Genomic DNA, 18,957 nt, shown 5'->3' with positions numbered 1-18,957 from the left:
AACTACAATTCCCGGTGTGCTATGCGCGGAGGCCCAGACACGGCCCGCAGCGCGGGAGGTGAGGCTAAGCCAGGGAGGGAGGCTGCCGGGGCAAGCCCCTGAGAATTGTGGTCTAGTGGAAGCCTCTGGAACACTGGAGGTTGGCGCCAGGCTAGGGTCAGGGCTCAGTTGTTGCCTGGTCTCAGCTGGCTCGGCCCCGCCCGGTCTGTGCACTGGGGTGGGGGTTGGCCCCGCCTCCGTGGGAGCCCAGCCCGGCCCCAAGCTGGCCCAGCTGCCCCTCCCTGGGCCCCTGGGCCGTTTCCGCTCACGAAACCCCTTCCCCTTGGGGCTATGGCTGCCGCTGCTGCTCTTCGGAGCTGTGTGGCCTTAACCATCCCGGGCGGAACGCAAAGCTCTTGCAATTCCAACATTCGTTCGCCTGCCCCTGGGCGAGCTGGGCCCAAAGCTGGTTTCGAGCAGGCTAGGCTGTTCTTGGGCCGGAGACTCAGATGTCCCTCAGGTGGGGCTTGGCTGGAGAGGTTACCCTCAAACTTCTACAGTCAGGGGTCCCCAAAACATTCTGTAAGGTTTTTTTGCAGCAGACAGAGAAGCTAAGTGTTTCATTTTTATTAATGAGGAAATAAATAACTGACTTACCCAAAATTTCCCTGTGATTTAAGTGACCAGATTGTAAATAGTTCTCTTCCTACCCGTTGCCCTTTCCTTTCAACGCCCATTTCATTGTTTCCTTGGTAACACAAACATTTGTGGTAAGGCCAGTCTTAGGTCAGACCTGTGCTTGGCAAAGAGATCTGCAGCCAACCTGGGGTACCACAGGTAAGGGAAATGGCTGCAAGGCCTCTCCAGGCAACTCCTAGCCTTCCCTCCTGGCCGGAGATCTCTCAGTACTCATGTTCTTCCAGAAGAGTTTTGCACCTTTACCCACCCCTAGGCTACCCCTCCAAGAGATGACTGGTAAGATCGGACCACGCTTGTTTTTTAAATCTCAGGTCTGTCAGCATTACACTTTGCCAGACTAGATGCTTACTACTCAGCTAATGAGAACTCTGCATTGCCCCGCTTGTACATCTGCATCTGGGATCTCCATTGCTCTGTGAACTGTCTTCTTCTCCCTAAGAAGCCAAAACACTGCCCATAACCTCCGAACACCAGAGAGGGTCCAGGGAGTACTGCTGAGAGCCTCAAGGGAGCCAAGGCAGAAACAGCAGAAGTCCCTTCAATAAACAGGAGCTCAAGGATGCACTGAAGAGCATGGCTACAGCCTGGAAAAGGCCTCGCTCCAAGGAAGGAAACTGGGAAGATGAGAGACTGGCCCAATAGGAGCAACAAAGGGCACTGCTGTGCTTCCACCACCTGATTACCAGCCAGATCTAACCCTAGGAAGGCAGAGTTCCAGTCCATCCCCCAACCAGGCACCCACACAACCTATGTCTCACCCCTTCTTCCCCACCAGACTTCTTTCCCAACTCAGTGCTAAGGGACTAGAAGGGAAATAGAGACTTGAGTTTTAGGACCATTCCAGCATGTTGCCACAGGCAAGTTCCCAGGCAGATGGCTTTGTCCATAAGTAACAGAAGGGAGTCATATTTTATGGGGTCTGAAAGTCTCTATTTGTACCCCACCACCCACAGTAAACCCATAGCTTTAAAGGCATTCACTTTGAGACACTGGCTTTGAGCTAAATTACTTGGAGCTACAGACAAAAACAATGTCATCCTTGCCCCTTCGATATCCAATTTAAGAAAAGATAGAAGCTGGGCAGGTGGCTCACACCTGTAATCTCAGCACTTTGGGAGGCAGAGGCAGGCGGATCACCTGAGGTCAGGAGTTCGAGACCAGCCTGGCCAACATGGTGAAATCCGTCTCTACTGAAAATACAAAAATCAGCCAGATGTGGTGGCCGGCGCCTGTAATTCCAGCTACTCGGGAGGGTGAGGCAGGAGAATCGCGTGAACCCAGGAGGCAGAGGTTGCAGTGAGCTGAGATCATACCATTGCACTCCAGCCTGGGCAACATGAGCAAAGCTCCATCTCAAAAAAAAAAAAAAAGGAAAAAAATATAGAGGCAGCCAAGAAAATGAGTCAAGGGATCACACCTCCCAACTTCTTAATGCCCTCTGTGGATACAGATCTGTCACACCAAAGGTGTACCAAGGCCAAGGTATCTATACAAGAGTCCTTGTGCCTGAAGAAGCTTTGGCTAGCTCCAGCTGTGGTCTTACTGGTTCGTAGAGTAACTGCATGCACATGCATACCAGAGGCTGTGCTAAGCCTAAGGGATGTCATGGTGAGCAAAATTCAATCCCAGCTGAGAATTCAAAACCCTCAGAGGCGAACTATCACAATATAGTTTAGTTAGCAGTTGGTCTTTGTTGAAAGGATACAGGGAGATAACCCACGGACAAACTGGGCCCATTTGGTGCAGTTTCCAAACTCTTTAGGGTGAGCTGGGCCAGGAACTCTGTGAGGACCTTGTAAGGCCAGGATCCATGTGCTTAGGGTCCATTTTTGGAAAAACCTGGTCACTGAAGCATCTCTACTTTCAGGGTCAGCCTGGTCTTTCAAATAGGCTGAGGCCTATTTCCCCATGTTTCAAGGACATTTAACTATGTTTTTGTAAAAATAAAATGGCGAGACCCAAATAAAAACCTTACTTTTTGTTTAATTTGTTTTGCCAAACAAACACAGTGAAAACTTTAGTCTGACTAATTGTACAGAAAATAGAATTTGTAACCAGTAGCAAACAAAACAGGATAAACCTAAATCCCTGGCAAGCTGGATCTCCATCAGCAGGTCATCCAGATCCCCTTGTAAATGGTCTCCTGGGAAAATAAATCCTAGGAGGCAGAGGCACAGATTTACCAGTCCCCATCAGAATCACAGGCTGCACCTGGGAAGGAAAAGCATGAAAAGGAGAACTGATGTTACTTGCATCTCTTATCACTACACACATTAGAGTTGTCTGACTGCTGACCAACCTTAAGGTATGGTTTATCCCAAACTCATAGTCCCTGGACATATCACCTGCATCCCTAGAGGGTAAGTTTCAAGTTCAGTGGTTCTGAAGCCTCTGCTTAACCAGAATCTGCAACAGTAACTGGGGAAGAAGGGTAGACAAAGTCATAATTGCTGGTGTCACCAGGGCAGAGTCTAAGGCCCCAGCTTCCACTTCAGGAGGAAACAGTTGAGGATGCCAGGTCACCAGCAAGAGAGTCCAGCTGCCTTAAGCCTCAGTACTGTCAACCAGTGCCCCAGGAGTATAATAGAGTTCAACAATGGCCTGCAGTCCCCTGGCTGGATGGGGTCTGGGAGTCCAGCAGGCCGCCGGGGCACCAGTTCACATTCCGTGCTTCTTGCGGATGACAGCCATGGCAAGCAGCCGATCCTTCTCGCGCAGTTCTTCGCGCAGCTTGGCCTCGGTGAGACGCAGATGGCGAATGCTGCCTTTCATCTCTTTCATCTTCACTTCCATCAGCGCCAGGATGTCCCGCTGCTCATTCAGCTTGCGCAGGAGCTCCTCCTCCGTGGTGCCTGACGACAAGGAGTACGAATGGTCGGAGCCAGTATCAGGGAAACCCTCTTCTCCTACCACCACCAACTGGGGGCCCATAGGGCACTCGGCAGCCTCCAGCCCTGCGGTAGCAGCCTGTAACTCCGACGCGGCGGCCGCAGCGGCTGCGCCCTCTGTGGCTGCAAACTCAACTTGCACTGTAAGATCGATGGGCTTCACGTCTTCTCCAGTGGGAGTGATGGGCGTCGGCGGCACGGATCCCGGAGCCTGACTGCTGTCTACAGCGGCCTGAAGGGTAAGAAGCACGGCCGCGGAAGCAGACACCAGGTTCGGCTGCAGCTGGGAAGTCTGGGCAGTGGAGGCAGAGGGTGACGGCTGCTGCTGTTGCTGTTGCTGCTGCTGCTGCTGCTGCTGTTGTTGTTGCTGCTGCTGCTGCTGCTGCCTGCGGCGGGCGGCCGCGGCCCCAGCGGGTCTGCGCGCTACTTTGCGCTCATTGACGCCGCGCAGCGGGAAGATGGTGGGGACGCGTACCGTGTAGGTCTTGCGGCCGCCCTGGAAGTGAACGCTGCAGAGACGGTGGCCTGTGGTGGGCTGGAAGGTGGAGAAGCACCCACTGACGCCGGCACGCGACACGTTCTTGAGCCAGAGGCGCCGCAACTCAGCGTCCTTTGGAAACGTGTAGAAGTGCAGCGCCTTGTCCCGGTGCGAGTTGTTGTAGCAGCCTGGCACGCAGCACGTAAAGCCAGGCATGGCTGCGCCGCGCGGCCCGGCCCGGCCCACCGGCCTCCTGCGCCCTTCGACGGCCCACTGGCTCCGCCGCCGCCCGCCCCTCGACGGGCGGCGCCGCGCGAGGCCTTGGGTGGTATCCCACCACTGCCGCTCGGCGCAGCCGGCCCGCCCGGCGCCCCGTGCCCAGAATACGCTTCCTGCCGGCCCGCGCCGCGCCGCCCGCCTGGCTGCCCGCCTGCGCTCGGGAGTCGGCCCCAGGGACGCCGCGAAGGACCGCCTGAGAAAGAGACTACGCCCCCCACAATGCCCCGCGCCAGGAGCCGCTCACTTCCGGGGCGGGTGTGTGCGGATTCCGGCCGCCTTCCAAGGCACGGCGCCAGCTTCCGAAGAGCGGATTCTTTCTCCAGCCCGGCTTGTCCCCGGCGGGCGAGAGAGGCGTATTAGGTTGGAACGCTGTCGCCTGGACTGCTCCTTACGAGGACCCGAATCCTGATAGGGGCGTGGAGAGGGGCGGTGCGCGCCTCACCGGTGCGCAAGCGCGGTGGGTATATGCCCACGGAGACTACAAATCCCGTGATGCCTCGCCCTGAACTGGGCGCCTGCGACCCGAAGCGCCGCCTAAGGGAAAGATCGAGTTACTGCGGACCAGTATTCGGGCGAGGTTGTGCTGTTTGCCAGAACCAGTGCCCCAGCCCTGAGCGCCTTTGAGTCGACGGCATTGCTGCAGCAGAGGGAGACGAAACCTGGGCCTCGGCGCCCCGAAGGGTCTCAGGAGCCCCTTTGTCTGCGTTGGGGACTCTCTCCTGATTCAGCTGCTGCCTGCGTTGACTCCCTGACCTAAACAAAGTCTCCAGTAGACGCCTACTATGTGGCTGACCCAGTGTACGGAGTTTCCGGGAGTCAGACCGACTGGGCTCCTCTCTTGGAGCCTGACTGCATAGACGGATGAGCCTCTGTCTTTTGGATAATAGATCTGAATGCACGCGAATGGATGTCTACTCACAGAAAGTAATCGCTCTAAAGCAATGAACAGGAGAGCAGAGAAATGGAAGCGGGGGAGGGGGTGGCCAGGAATAAAGAACGAAAGCTTGGGTAGGGAGAAGTACCCAGTTCGTGTCCCGGGAACCAGTCTGTAAGGCCACATGGCAGAAAAGAGCTAGGCTCCGCCCTTAAAGAACCTGGAAGGGGGTGGCCCAGGTAGACCAAGCGTAGGAAAATACCAAACTGGGACATGTTAAGGATTTGGGGTTTTATTCTGCAGGCCACACTGAGAGCTATTAAAGGATTTAATGCGAAAGGATTTGCATTGTAACAATACACCTCCCCCCTACCTCAACTTATTTGAGGGAAATTTGTGTGTGTGTGTGTAAAGGAGTCTCACTCTGTCGCCAGGTTGGAGTGCAGTGGTGAGATCTCGGCTCACAGCAACGTCCGCCTCCTGGCTTCAAGCAATTCTCCTGCCTCAGCCTCACGAGTAGCTGGGACGACAGGTGCACGCCGCCATGCCCGGCTAATTTTTTTTTTTTTTTTTTTTTCAGTAGAGAAGTGGTTTCACCATGTTTCCCAGGCTGGTCTCGAACTCCTGAGCTCAGGCAATCCGCCCGCCTCGGCCTCCCAAGGTGCTAGGATTACAGGCGTGAGCTAGTATCACAGCGCCTGGCCGGGGGAAAATGTTTTAAAGAACACAAAATGTTGTGGAAAGCCAGGGAGGGGCCAGGCAGTCCTTCAGGGGAATTACCTGCAAACTAGCCCTCCTCTGCCGAGTTCTTCCTTCTCCCAATTTTTTAAAAACTTATTTTTGGTTCGGGGGTACCTGTGAAGATGTATTGCATAGGGGAAGTCATGTCACTGCGATTTGTTGTACAGATTATTTCATCACCCAGGTATTAAGCCCAGTACCCAATAGTTATCTTTTCTGCTCCTCTCTCTCCTCCCACCCCCCTCCCTCAAGTAGACCCCAGTGTCTGTTGTTCCCTTCTTTGTGTTCATGAGTTCTCATCATTTAACTCACACTTGTGAGAATATGTGGTATTTGGTTTTCTGTTCCTTCATTAGTTTGCTAAGGATAACGGCCCCCAGCTCCATCCATATTCCCACAAAAGACATGATCTTGGTCTCCTCCCAATTTTTCTTGTCTTTCTTTACCCTTTCACCTAACTCTCACTCCTCATTTTTTCTCTCCTGGTAGCAGGTCACAGGCATGAAATGGAAACCTAATATACATTATTTCTAATTATAGTATTTGACATAAAAACAAAATAGGGCCGGATGCGGTGGCTCACGCCTGTAATCCCAGCATTTTGGGAGGCCGTGGCGGGCGGATCACGAGGTCAGGAATTCGAGACCAGCCTGGCTGATATAGTGAAACCCCATCTCTACTAAAAATACAAAAAAATTAGCCCGGCGTTGTCTGGGGCACCTGTAATCCCAACTACTCGAGAGGCTGAGGCAGGAGAATTGCTTGAACCTAGGAGGTCGAGGTTGCAGTGAGCCGAGATCACACCACTGTACTCCAGCCCAGGTGACAGTGTGAGACTCTGTCTCAAAAAAAAAAAAAAAAAAAAAAAAAAAGCTGTGCTTGGTGTCTCAGGACTGTAATCCCAGCACTTTGGGAGGCCATAGCAGGCGGATTACTTGAGGTCAGGAGTTCGAGACCAGTCTGGCCGACATTATGAAATTCTGTCTCTACTAAAAATATAGATCCAGAAATCCAGAAAAAATCCAGAAATGCATTCTCTACTATGTGTAGCCCCTGGTAAAAGATATGCATTCATTTAGGCGAATCATTTATACAAGAGTATAAACATGAACACACATATTACATGTTTATTTATGTATTTATTTGAGACAGAATTTCGTTCTTGTTGCTCAGGCTGGAGTGCAGTGGTGTGATCTCGGCTCACTGCAACCTCCACCTCCTGGGTTCAAGAGAGTCTCCTGCCTCAGCCTCCCAAGTAGCTGGGATTACAGGCGCCAGGCACCACGCACAGCTAATTTTGTGTATTTTTAGTAAAGACAGGGTTTCACCATGTTGGACTGGCTGGTCTCGAACTCCTGACCTCAGGTGATCCACCCACCTTGGCCTCCCAAAGTGCTGGGATTACAGGCGTGAGCCACTGCGCCCAGCCTATTTATTTATTTATTTATTTTTAATTTTTATTTTTCTTAGAGGATGTCTCACTCTGTTGCCCAGGCTGGAGTGCAGTGGTGCAATCTTGGCTCACTGCAACCTCCGCCTCCTGGGTTCAAGCAATTCTCCTGCCTTAGCCTCCCAGGTAGCTGGGATTACAGGCGCGCGCCACCATGCCCAGCTAATTTTTGTTTTGTGGTTTTTTTTTTTTTTTTTTTTTTTAGATGGAGTTTTGTTCTTGGTCAGGCTGGAGTGAAGTGGCAGGATATAGGCTCACTGCAACCTCTGCTTCCCGGATTCAAGCAATTCTCCTGCCTCAGCCTCCCAAGAGCTGGTAGTATTATAGGTGCCCACCACCATGCCCGACTAATTTTTGTATTTTTATAGAGCGGGGATTTCCTCATGTTGGCCAGGTTTGGTCTCAAACTCCTGACCTCATGCGATCCACCCATCTCAGCCTCCCAAAGTGCTGGGATTACAGGTGTGAGCCACTGCACTTGACCTAATTTTTGTATTTTTAGAAGAAACGGAGTTTCAACATGTTGGGCAGGCTTGTCTGAAACTTCTGACCTCAGGTGATCTGGCCACCTTGGCCTCCTAAAGTGCTGGGATTACAAGCGTGAGCCACTGCACCCGGCCTATATTACATGTTTAAATTTTTTTTTTTTTCTTTTTTGAGACAGTCTTGTACTCGCACTGTCACCCGGGGTGGAGTGCAGTGGCACAGTCTCGGCTCAGTGTAATCTCTGCCTCCCGGGTTCACTCGATTTTCCTGCCTCAGCCTCCTGAGTAGGTGGAATTACAGGCGCACACCACCACACTCGACTAATTTTTTGTATTTTTCGTAGAGACAGGGTTTCATTATGTTGGCCAGACTCGCCTCGACCTCCTGACTTCATGATCCACCTACCTCAGCCTCCCAAAATGCTGGAATTACAGGTGTGAGCCACCACACTTGGCCTTTTTTTTTTTTTTTTGAGACAGACTCTTGCTCTGTCACCCAGGCTGGAGTGCAATGGCACAATCTCGGCTCACAGCAACCTTCATCTTCCGGGTTCAAGCCATTCTCCTGCCTCAGTCTCCCAAGTAGCTGGGACTACAGGCATGTGCACCATGCCTGGCTAATTTTTGTGATTTTAGTAAAGATGGGGTTTCATGTTGTCCAGGCTGGTCTCGAACTCCTGACCTTAAGTGATCAGCCTGCCTTGGCCTCCCAAAGTGCTGGGATTACAGGCATGAGCCACCGTGCCTGGCCATGTTTAAATTTTTATAAAACGTGTGTAATAGAGATAAAATTCAGCAAAAGATCATTTTAACTGTTATGGTTCAAACTCTACCTGTCTCAGGACTCACCTTGCTCAAAAAGTGGTGAGAGGCCAAATTGATGTAATTTCTTTATGCACAGAATATTGAAAATTATGCCCAATGAAACTCTAATTTCCAGTACATAAAATCACCTGTCATCTACACTTAATCTTCTAACTCAAAGCATATCTGGAATGCATGGCTTTCTCCTCACCTCCACTGCCCAGCTCATTCTCTGTCTTAATCACCTCTGGAGAAAGGCAAGAACCTCGTCGCATGTCTCCCTGCCTCCAATCTTGCCTCTCCTGCAATCTTTTCTTCACATGGCTGCCAAATAAAATCTGATCTGTCATACCTCTGCTTAAATTCCTCCAGTGGCTTCCTATTCCATTTAGAATAATGTCCAGATTCACCGGGCATGGTGGCTCACGCCTGTAATCCCAGCACTTTGGGAGATTGAGGTGGGTGGATCACCTGAGGTCAGGAGTTCAAGACCAACACGGAGAAACCCTGTCTCTACTAAAATTAAAAAATTAGCCGAGCGTGGTGGCACATGCCTGTAATCCCAGCTACTCGGGAGGCTGAGGCAGGAGATTGCTTGAACCCAGGAGGCAGAGGTTGCCTTGAGCCAAGATGGTGCCATTGCACTCCAGCCTGGGCAACAAGAGCAAAACTCCGTCTCAAAAAAAAAAAAAAAAAGAATAATGTCCAGACTCTTTCCCAGAGCCTGCAAGACCCCACATTAGTTTAGCCCTGCCATTCTCTTTTACTCCTCCCTGCCTCACTTCATCTCAGTAATTTTTTAAAACAAGTAATTATAATATTTAATTATGTGAACAAACAGAATACTGCTATGCAAAGAATGAAGCTCATGGTTGGTTGGTTGGTTGGTTTTTGAGACGGAGTCTCACTCTGTTGCCCAGGCTGGAGTGCGATCTTGGCTCACCACAACCTTCACCCTCCGAGTTCAAGTGATTCTCCTGCGTGAGCCACCGCGCCCAGCCAAAGCTCATGTTTTAATCTTTTTTGAAACATGTTTGACCAGCCTGGGCAACATGGTGAAACTCCGCCTGTACATAAAATACAATAATTAGCTGGGCATGGTGGCTTACTCTGGTAATTCCAACTACTCAGAAGGCTGAGGTGGGAGGGTGGCTTGAGTTCAGAAGGTTGAGATCTGCAGTGAGCTGTGATCCCACCATTGCACTCCAGCATGGGTGACAGAGCGAGACCCTGTCTCAAGAAAAAAAAAAAAAAGGCCTGGCGCGGTGGCTCATGCCTGTAATCCCAGCACTTTGGGAGGCCAAGGAGGGCGGATCACCTGAGGTTAGGAGTGGGAGACCAGCCTGGCCAACATAGCGAAATCCTGTCTCTACTAAAAATACAAAAAATTTCGCAATGGTTCACGCCTGTAATCCCAACACTTTGGGAGGCTGAGGTGGGTGGATCACGAGGTCAGGAGATTGAGATCATCCTGGCTAACATGGTGAAACCCCGTCTGTACTAAAAATACAAAAGATTAGCCGGGCATGGTAGTGGGTGCCTGTAGTCCCAGCTACTCGGGAGGGTGAGGCAAGAGAATGGTGTGAACCTGGGAGGCGGAGCTTGCAGTGAGCCGAGATTGCACTACTGCACTCCAGCCTGGGCGACAGAGGGAGACTCTGTCTCAAAAAAAAAAAATTTGGCTGGGCACGGTGGCTCACGCTTGTAATCCCAGCACTTTGGGAGCCTGAGGCAGGCAGATCACCTGAGGTCGGGAGCTCAAGACCAGCCTGACCAAAATGGAGAAATCCCATCACTACTAAAAATACAAAATTAGCCAGGTGTGGTGGCACATGCCTGTAATCCCAGCTACTTGGGAGGCTGAGGCGGGAGAATCACTTGAACCCAGGAGGCAGAGGTTGCGGTGACCCGAGATCACAGCATTGCACTCTAGCCTGGGCAACAAGAGCAAAACTCCGTCTCAAAAAAAGAAAAAAAAGAAATTAGCCAGGCATGGTAGTGGGCACCTGTAATCCCAGCTACTTGGGAGGCTGAGGCAGGGAGAATTGCTTGAACCCAGGAGGCAGAGGTTGCAGTGAGCTGAGATCGCACCACTACACTCCAGCCTGGGCAACAAAGCAAGACCCTATCTAAAAAAAAAAAAAGTTTGTTTTTTTCCATATTATTCAGTAGTTCATGGTTTTACTAATAAATGAATAAATAATTTAAAACTGCAGGCTGGGGCCAGGTGTGGTGGCTCACGCCTGTAATCCTAGCACTTTGGGAGGCTGAGGCAGGCGCCTCATGAGGTCAGGAGGTTGAGACCATCCTGGCCAACATGGTGAAACCCTGTCTCTACTAAAAATACAAAAAATTAGCCTGGTGTGGTGGCAGGCACCTGTAATCCCAGCTACTTGGGAGGCTGAGGCAGGGAGAATTGCTTGAAGCTGGGAGGCAGAGGTTGCAGTGAGCTGAGATTATGCCACTGCACTCCATCCCAGGCAACAGAGTGAGACTCTGTCTTAGAAAACAAAAACAAAAACAAAACTGCAGACCAGGCACCATGGCTCATGCCTGTAATCCCAGCACTTTGGAGGCTGAGGTGGGCGGATCATGAGGAGTTCGAGACCAGTCTGACCAAAATGGTGACCGTCTCTACTAAAAATACAAAAATTAGCTGGGCATGGTGGTATCTGCCTGTAATCCCAGCTGCTCAGGAGACTGAGGCAGGAGAACATTTCAAAACAAAAAACAAAAAACAAACAACTGCATTTAGGTAGTAACCATGGAAATATGTCTGCAAAAGGATAGCAAATTGAGTAAGATAACATATTGGATCTAAATGACAAGGAATATTGATAGCTTTTTCTCTACAGTTCTCTTATTTTGAGAAGCAATAATCTAATTTTTTGCTTATTTTTGTTTTTTTTTTTTTCGAGATGCAGTCTTGCTTAGTTGCCCAGGCTGGAGTATTATGGCCGGATCTCAGCAACCTCTGCCTACCAGGGTTCAAGCGATTCTCCTGCCTCAGCTTCCAGAGTAGCTGGAATTATAGGTGTATGCCACTACACCCGGCTAATTTTTGTGTTTTTAGTAGAGACGGGGTTTTACCATGTTGGCCAGACTGGTGTTGAACTCCTGACCTCAAGTGATCTGCCCGCCTCACCCTCCCAACGTGCTGGGATTACAGGCATGAGCTACCGTGCCTGGACTTCTTGGCTCAGTTTTTTTTTTTTAACACAAGCACAAATATGCCCATGCCTGTGTCAGGTATCTGATAATTTACACTTGGTCTTGGTGGAGATTCTGCGAAAGCGAACTCCACAGAATACTCAGAAACCAAGTTCTAATTCAGTTGCCATGAAAACTTAAGGTGAGGGGATTGTCAGTCAGTGAAAAATACGGAGGAAAACACTAACAGAATATGGTAAGCATCTCTAGCATTAATAATTTTTATTGGCTGGGTGCGGTGGCTCACGCCTGTAATCCCAGCACTTTGGGAGGCCGAGGCAGGCAGATCACCTGAGGTCAGGAGTTTGAGACCAGCCTGACCAATATAGAGAAAAACCCATCTTTACTAAAAATACAAAATTAACCGGGCATGGTGGTGCATGCCTGTAATCCCAGTTACTCGGGAGGCTGAGGCAGGAGAATCGCTTGAACCTGGGAGGTGGAGGTTGCGGCGAGCCGAGATTGGGCCATTGCACTCCGGCCTGGGCAACAAGAGCAAAAATCTGTCTCAAAAGAAAACCCAATTTTTATTTATTTATTTTCCTAGATGTGGTAATGGGGAAAAGATTAACAGAACTTTTGAGAGCCAGAATTCATCTCAAAATTGCTCGTGTTTGGAGATCATAACATCAGTGCTGGATCACAAACAGCCTATTAGCCTTGGAGCTTCCTGGTCTCTTCTGATAGAGATAGGCCCTATAGACAGATTTGCAAATGCGGATCTTTTCAAAATGCTTTTATTATTTTTTGAGACGGGGTCTCTCTCTGTTGCCCAGACTGGAGTGCGATCACGACTCACTGAAGTCTTGAACTCCTGGGCTCAAGCAATGCTCCTGCCTCAGCCTCCCAATTAGCTGGGACTACAGGCGCGCACCACCATGCCTGACTAATTTATTTTTATTTTTTGTAGAGACCAGGGGGTGGGGTCTCACTTTGTTGCCCAGGCTGCTCTCGAACTCCTGAGCTCAACCTATCCTCCTGCCTCGGTGTCCTAAAGTATTGGAATTACAGGCGTGAGCCACCGCCTAGCCTGCAAATGCAAATCTAACCAGGTCGTATGTAGGATAAAATTCTTTTTCCTGGCCCAAGCGTCTCTCCTCCTCTTCGGAGAGAGAGATGGGAATGAGAGAGCCTTCTAATAATAGCAATTGCTAGTTACCAATGCCCTGGCTTACCGTGTTTTAGACTCCATGAGTTAAACATTAACTCCTTGAATCATTATAAGCTCCTTGTTAGGTGGGTATCAACCTCAATTTACAGATGAAGAAGCCAAGACTTGGGCTACTTGCATTACATTAACCGAGGTTTACCCGCAGCGAGGCTGCCGCCAAAGCAGACCGAGTTTGCAACCATCACCGTCCACCCCGCGAGCTGTGATAGGGCGAGAACTACAATTCCCGTGGGGCTGTGCGGGAGCATCGCGAGAGTTAGCTTAACTGTGGCGGCGGGAAGGCGGACCCTGCTGCTGGCTGGGCGGTTAGGAGGGCCCGGGGCCGAGACGATGGCTGACCACAGCCCTAACGGCGACCCTACGCCGCGCACTCTGCTGCGACGCGTGCTGGATACAGCGGATCCGCGCACCCCGCGGCGACCCCGGAGTGCTCGGGCTGGGTATGTGAGGGGGCTCCCCGAGTACTTGAGCAACTAGAGGGACTGGGGAGTGGGGTCTGGGTGGGACCCAGGGCCGACTCTGTTCGAGAGGAAAACTAAGTCTCAGAGAGGAGCAGGGCCTGGGACTCTGAGAACTGGCTCTATTGCTCTAGCCGGGCCCGGGCCAGCGGTTTGTGCCCTGCCCCCAGGGCTCCAGCAGCCAGGCCTCGGGACCACAGGGCCTGACTGATCCCAAGTCTTTGGGGGCTCGGCCACTGGAGATGGAGGATAGGCGCTCAGAATCTCACCTTCTGCTCTATTCTCTAGGCTGCTTTCCTCAAACCAGCCAGGGTTTGCCTAAGCATTTGCCCTGAACTTTTTTTTTTTTGCCCGAGGGTTCCCACTGTTCCTGTGCATAGTCTTACTGTCCCCAGCTTGGAAATGGGAAAGGAGCTAGAGGACAGCCTGGGCAGAAGTTGGGAGGCAGCAACTGGAAGATGCTTTGCTAAGGAGCAGGGAATTTGGCCTGACTTGGTGGGAGTGGCAGTGGGTGAGGGCTGTGGTGTGCTCATGGTGCATCGAATGCATACGTTGACATCTGCCAGACTGGGACAATGGAGTTCCTTTATAGGAAATGAGAAGCCATTCATTATAGGTTTTACACCCATGAGGTGGGAGCTGCGCCCTGGGAACACCCAGAGACTAAGGTGTCTGGGGTACCAGGTTCTTAAAAGATTTTAAAATAATATCCTTCATGGATTGTTACTTTCATGTCTGGGATGGATGCTCTTCCAATTGCTCCTTTTGTCTGTGTGGCTAACCCCTACTTACCCTTTGTGATTATGCTGAAGTCATCTCTGTGAAGCCTTTCCCAGCCCCTCCTGGTTGGTTCACTCATATGCCGTCTCTATTCCCATACCCCAGGGGTCTTCTTCGTCCACACTGCTGACATAGGGCTGGGAACAGGGGCGACAGTAGGGGCAAGTGGTTTCTGGGTCCCTTGCCCTGAGGGAAAAAGCCTTCATACCAAGACCCAGATGAAGGCATGTCTCTATGTTCTCTGTCCCTCCTCACTGTAATTCTCAGCGTTGCTGGTCTTTACGCAGAGCCCAGAGAGCCCTGCTTGAAACGGCTGCCTCCAGGAGGTTGAGTGGCCAAACAAAGACAATAGCCAAAGGGCGTTCCCGTGGAGCCAGGGTAAGTACCCCACCTACTGACCCCAAAGGGCCCTGGCTGCCTCGGGGAGGGGGGTTAAGGTCTAGCTCTGCTCTGGAGCCCACCTTAAGGAAATCTCAAGGCAAACGGACAGACTGGTTGCTTGGTGCTTTTGCCGATAGTCTATTGGCAGATCGGCCCATGTTCAGGCCAGGGGGCACTTGGAGGAACAGACACCTCGGACGCTGCTGAAGAACATCCTACTAACTGGTGAGTGAGTGCTGGCCTGCGGGTCAGAGTTAGGTACCAGTCCAACACCAGTCTTGTGGTATCTTTCATTCAGGGTGACCTGTTCTGTCAGCCCCACCCTCTCCCTGGTGTTTCTGCAGCCCCAGAATGTTCCATCCTGATGCCCGAGTCGGTAGTGAAGCCAGTGCCAGCACCACAGGTGGTCCAACCCTCCAGAAGAGAGAGCAGTCGCGGCAGGTACACAAACTCCACCCCCTTGGACTGTGCTATGGGCAGCTTAGTCAGGGAGTTTCTTGAGGGTCGCAAATGCCAGAATTGGACTTCCTGGCCTGTCTGAGATAAGCTCCATTCTTATAGCCTGGAGCTGCAACTTCCTGAGCTCGAGCCCTCCACAACCCTGGCTCCAGGTCTGCTGGCCCCTGGAAGGAGGAAACAGAGGCTGAGACTGTCGATGTTTCAGCAGGGAGTGGACCAGGGGCTGCCTCTCTCCCAAGGTGAGGCCCTGGACACCACTTTTGCTACCTTCTCCCTCCTGTCCTCTGGAGAGGCTGAGGAGTCCTGAGAGAGGGCCCTCACAGGCCTGGATCACTTACCACGGTTTTCTTCTTTTACATTATCTTGCCGGTTGCTGACAGAGCCTCAAGGGAATGCTGATGCCTCTTCCCTCACCAGGTGCTGTTCTGGGGGTGGGTGGAGGAGAGGCTTGGGGAGGGAGGTGCTGCCTGGGATGGAATCTGGCCACACTACTCCCTGCCAGTTTTAGCCTCACAGCATGTTGGCTCTGTTCTAAGAGATGAGAGCCCCAGGGCAGATGGAGGGATCTCTAGGCAAACTGGGTGTCAGGTACCTGACTCCTCTGTGCCTCCCTCCTCTCACCAGCTCCCTCAACCTGACCTTTGCCACACCTCTTCAGCCACAGTCAGTTCAGAGGCCTGGCTTGGCCCGCAGACCTCCCGCCCGCCGAGCTGTAGATGTGGGTGCCTTTTTGCGGGATCTGCGAGATACTTCCTTGGCTCCTCCAAGTAAGATTGAGGTTTTCCCCTGCTGGCCTTTGGGGAAAGCTCTCCCTGCCATGACAGATAGGAGGTGATGCTGAGTCAGGGTTGCACCCCTCTCGGTGGGGTCAAGGACAGCGAGCAACTCTGGTCAGTGGGTCTACAAGGAATTTCTGCTTTCTTTCCACAGGGGGCCCCTTACCTTGGTCCCTCGGTGTCTCCCAGGGCCCCATATCCTTAAACTATAGGGCTGGAGGTCGGAAGGGGGTGTGGTGTGGTGGCTGAAACTTTTTGAAAGGGGCCAGGTTTCAGGATCAGCTGGCCAATTCGAGCTGACCTGGGAGCCTGATTGCAGAAAACAAGTTCACCAGGGTAAGAAGAGAGTTTGGGAAGAAGGAGCAGAACAAGCAGTGAAGAGGTTTTTTAAGTGGGCAGCTGGTGGGTGGGCAGCTGTGGGGGCTTGGGACTGCCAGGCAGAGGAACAGGAAGGTAAGCAAGGAGGGCTGTAGGAGATAAGACCTCACGTGCTAGATCGTCTTCTTTCTCTGAAGGCCACTCAGGGTGAACTCATGCGGCCCACTGTCCAGGCTCTGGCAATGCTGAGTAGCAGCCAGTGGGCCTGGAATAAGCTGAGAGCCAGCTGGCCCCTGATCTCCATGTGACAGCCTCAAAACCTGTTACTACTCTGCCCACAGACATTGTGTTGGAGGACACCCAGCCCTTCTCTCAGCCCACAGTTGGCTCCCCCAACGTGTATCACTCCCTGCCCTGCACGCCTCACACTGGGGCTGAAGACGCTGAGCAGGCTGCAGGTCGCAGGACACAGAGCAGTGGGCCTGGGCTGCAGAACAATAGTGAGTGTATGGCGCCGATGGCCTGGAGCCAAACTTAGCTTGGGTGAGAGTTGACAATGGTGGTTTTCCTTCTTCAAGCCCCTCTGTGCCCCTAGAGCCCCCTGGCTGTGGCTGCCTCCTTCATCTAAGAGCAGAGTCCATGTTGGGCCAGGAGACTTCAGATCCATGTCCTGGTGCTGCATCTGGCTTTGTCTTTCCTCAGTGGGCAGGGCTGGGTCTGCTAGTCCATCTTTACCCTTCTCTGTGCTATGCAGCCTTGGCCTGCTGCATCTCCAGCCTGTATTCTCTTCCCTTCACTCAGGCCCTGGGAAACCAGCCCAGTTTCTGGCAGGAGAGGCAGAGGAGGTCGATGCCTTTGCTCTGGGCTTCCTGAGCACCAGCAGTGGTGTCTCTGGAGAAGATGAAGTAGAGCCTTTACACAATGGAGTTGAAGAGGCAGAGAAAAAGATGGAAGAAGAAGGTGTGAGTGTGAGTGAAATGGAGGCAACAGGAGCACAAGGACCCAGCAGGGCAGAAGAGCCCGAGGGACACACACAGGTGACAGAAGCAGAGGGATCCCAGGGGACTGCTGAGGCCGAGGGGCCAGGAGCATCTTCAGGGGATGAGGATGCCTCTAGCAGGGCAGGTAAGAGGCCCAGTGCAGGGGGTGACTGGTGACAGCTGTGTTCAGGCCCCAGCACACAGAAAGGCCTTGCCTGGGTTGTGTTTCCGGGCACTGGTGGTGGTAGGGGTTCAGGGAGACTCTGAGGGGCACCCGCTTGGCTGGAGCTAGATGGGTTCCACCAGAAACAGGACAGAAATACTGTGGCTGTGCTGGCCTGGGTGAGATGGTCAGGCCTGGAATTCCTGTGACCCCATCCTTCTTCCTTTGTAGCAAGTCCAGAGTCGGCCTCCAGCACCCCTGAGTCTCTCCAGGCCAGGCGACATCATCAGTTTCCTGAGCCAGCCCCACCGCCTGGTGCTGCAGTGTAAGATCCCACAACCCCATTCCTCATGGGCCTCTTGGGAAGGGAGCATTGGGTACGCTGTGTACATAGGGTCCTCCCCCTTCCTACGGGTATGCAGATGATTACCTAGCAGGGCAGCCGGAGCTGGGCTGGGGAGAGCTCACCAAGAGCACCTCTGCCTCCGGAGCTTAGAGGAGCCTGGGTGAGGGGAAAGGGGAAAGTATGTGGTCGGTTTGTAGTCAGAAAAGTCTTCCTGGAGGATGATTAGCAGAATCGGGAAAGGCAGCAGTAGAGTAAGGGAAGAGACTGTCCATTCTAAGGCCTGGGGTCATGGACCCAAGCAGGTATCAATACAGATAAGCCTGAACTAGGATGTCAAGTCGACTGTGGAGGAACAGAGCCCCAGGGAAAGACTGGCCTCTTTGTGGCCCCCTGACCCAGCTGCCCCTCAGCAGGTGGTCAGGGCTGCTGGTCCTGGCTGGCCAAGGGCCACATGGTCCCCAGCCTCAGCAGGAGCCAGCAAGACTTGCCCTTGAATAAGGGCCTACTGAGGCAAGTTCAGCTCCCTCTGTGCACTGTTGCCCTCAGCTTATCTTCAGAGCCTGCAGAGCCTCTGTTGGTCAGGTGTCCCCCTAGGCCCCGGACCACCGGCCCCAGGCCCCGGCAAGATCCCCACAAGGCTGGACTGAGCCACTATGTGAAACTCTTTAGCTTCTTTGCCAAGATGCCCATGGAGAGGAAGGCTCTTGAGATGGTGGAGAAGTGGTGAGTCCTGGGCACGTGGGGTAGGGAGAGGAACCCCTTAGGTCATGATCAGACTGTTCAGCCTGCTCTATCCCCACCTTCTTGGCAGCCTAGATAAATATTTCCAGCATCTTTGTGATGACCTGGAGGTATTTGCTGCTCATGCTGGCCGCAAGACTGTGAAGCCAGAGGACCTGGAGCTGCTGATGCGGCGGTGAGAGGGCGGAAGGTGTGGGGGTGCTGGCTGGGGGAGCTCTGGCGCTGATTCTGCCTGTCCTTTCTCTTCCTCCACTGCAGGCAGGGCCTGGTCACTGACCAAGTCTCACTGCACGTGCTAGTGGAGCGGCACCTGCCCCTGGAGTACCGGCAGCTGCTCATCCCCTGTGCGTACAGTGGCAACTCTGTCTTCCCTGCCCAGTAGTGGCCAGGCCTTGACACTTTCCCTGTCCCCACCTGGGGCCTCTTGCCCCCACATATTTCTCCAGGTCTCCTCCCCACCCCCCCAGCATCAATAAAGTGTCATAAACAGAATATTC

At 52.4% G+C, this 18,957-nt stretch overlaps 2 protein-coding genes across 2 annotated transcripts; one reads left to right on the top strand and one right to left on the bottom strand.

The window, feature by feature from the left end:
- Window positions 1-2,641: 2,641 nt before the first annotated feature.
- Window positions 2,642-4,728, bottom strand: THAP11 (THAP domain containing 11). Its single transcript, XM_050773280.1, has 2 exons — window positions 2,978-4,728; window positions 2,642-2,889 (listed from the first exon to the last, which is right to left on the bottom strand). Exon 1 carries the CDS (start codon window positions 4,258-4,260, stop codon window positions 3,337-3,339), a length of 924 nt encoding a protein of 307 aa, XP_050629237.1. The 5' UTR covers window positions 4,261-4,728; the 3' UTR covers window positions 2,642-2,889; window positions 2,978-3,336.
- Window positions 4,729-13,152: 8,424 nt separating this feature from the next.
- CENPT (centromere protein T) lies at window positions 13,153-18,952 on the top strand. The gene is made up of 13 exons (XM_050773264.1): window positions 13,153-13,498; window positions 14,584-14,674; window positions 14,815-14,902; window positions 15,022-15,118; window positions 15,239-15,375; window positions 15,517-15,553; window positions 15,761-15,903; window positions 16,572-16,730; window positions 17,032-17,355; window positions 17,605-17,698; window positions 18,266-18,442; window positions 18,531-18,635; window positions 18,719-18,952. Exons 1-13 carry the CDS (start codon window positions 13,389-13,391, stop codon window positions 18,840-18,842), a joined length of 1,686 nt encoding a protein of 561 aa, XP_050629221.1. The 5' UTR covers window positions 13,153-13,388; the 3' UTR covers window positions 18,843-18,952.
- Window positions 18,953-18,957: the final 5 nt, after the last annotated feature.

This window comes from Macaca thibetana, chromosome 20 (genome assembly GCF_024542745.1).
Source record: "Macaca thibetana thibetana isolate TM-01 chromosome 20, ASM2454274v1, whole genome shotgun sequence".
In the NCBI taxonomy this organism is placed as follows: Eukaryota; Metazoa; Chordata; class Mammalia; order Primates; family Cercopithecidae; genus Macaca; species Macaca thibetana.
The sequence above is the reverse complement of the archived record's forward strand: the minus strand, read 5'-3'. Positions and strand labels throughout refer to the sequence as shown.

What these genes read in the sequence shown, in the direction of transcription:
- CENPT (XM_050773264.1), top strand. Translation starts at nt 13,389, where the DNA reads ATGGCTGACCACAGCCCTAACGGCGACCCTACGCCGCGCACTCTGCTG. An exon ending in CCACCGCCTGGTGCTGCAGT is followed by an intron (nt 17,699 to 18,265) that starts GTAAGATCCCAC and finishes TGTTGCCCTCAG; the next exon opens with CTTATCTTCAGAGCCTGCAG. An exon ending in CTGGAGCTGCTGATGCGGCG is followed by an intron (nt 18,636 to 18,718) that starts GTGAGAGGGCGG and finishes CCTCCACTGCAG; the next exon opens with GCAGGGCCTGGTCACTGACC.
- THAP11 (XM_050773280.1), bottom strand. Translation starts at nt 4,260, where the DNA reads ATGCCTGGCTTTACGTGCTGCGTGCCAGGCTGCTACAACAACTCGCAC.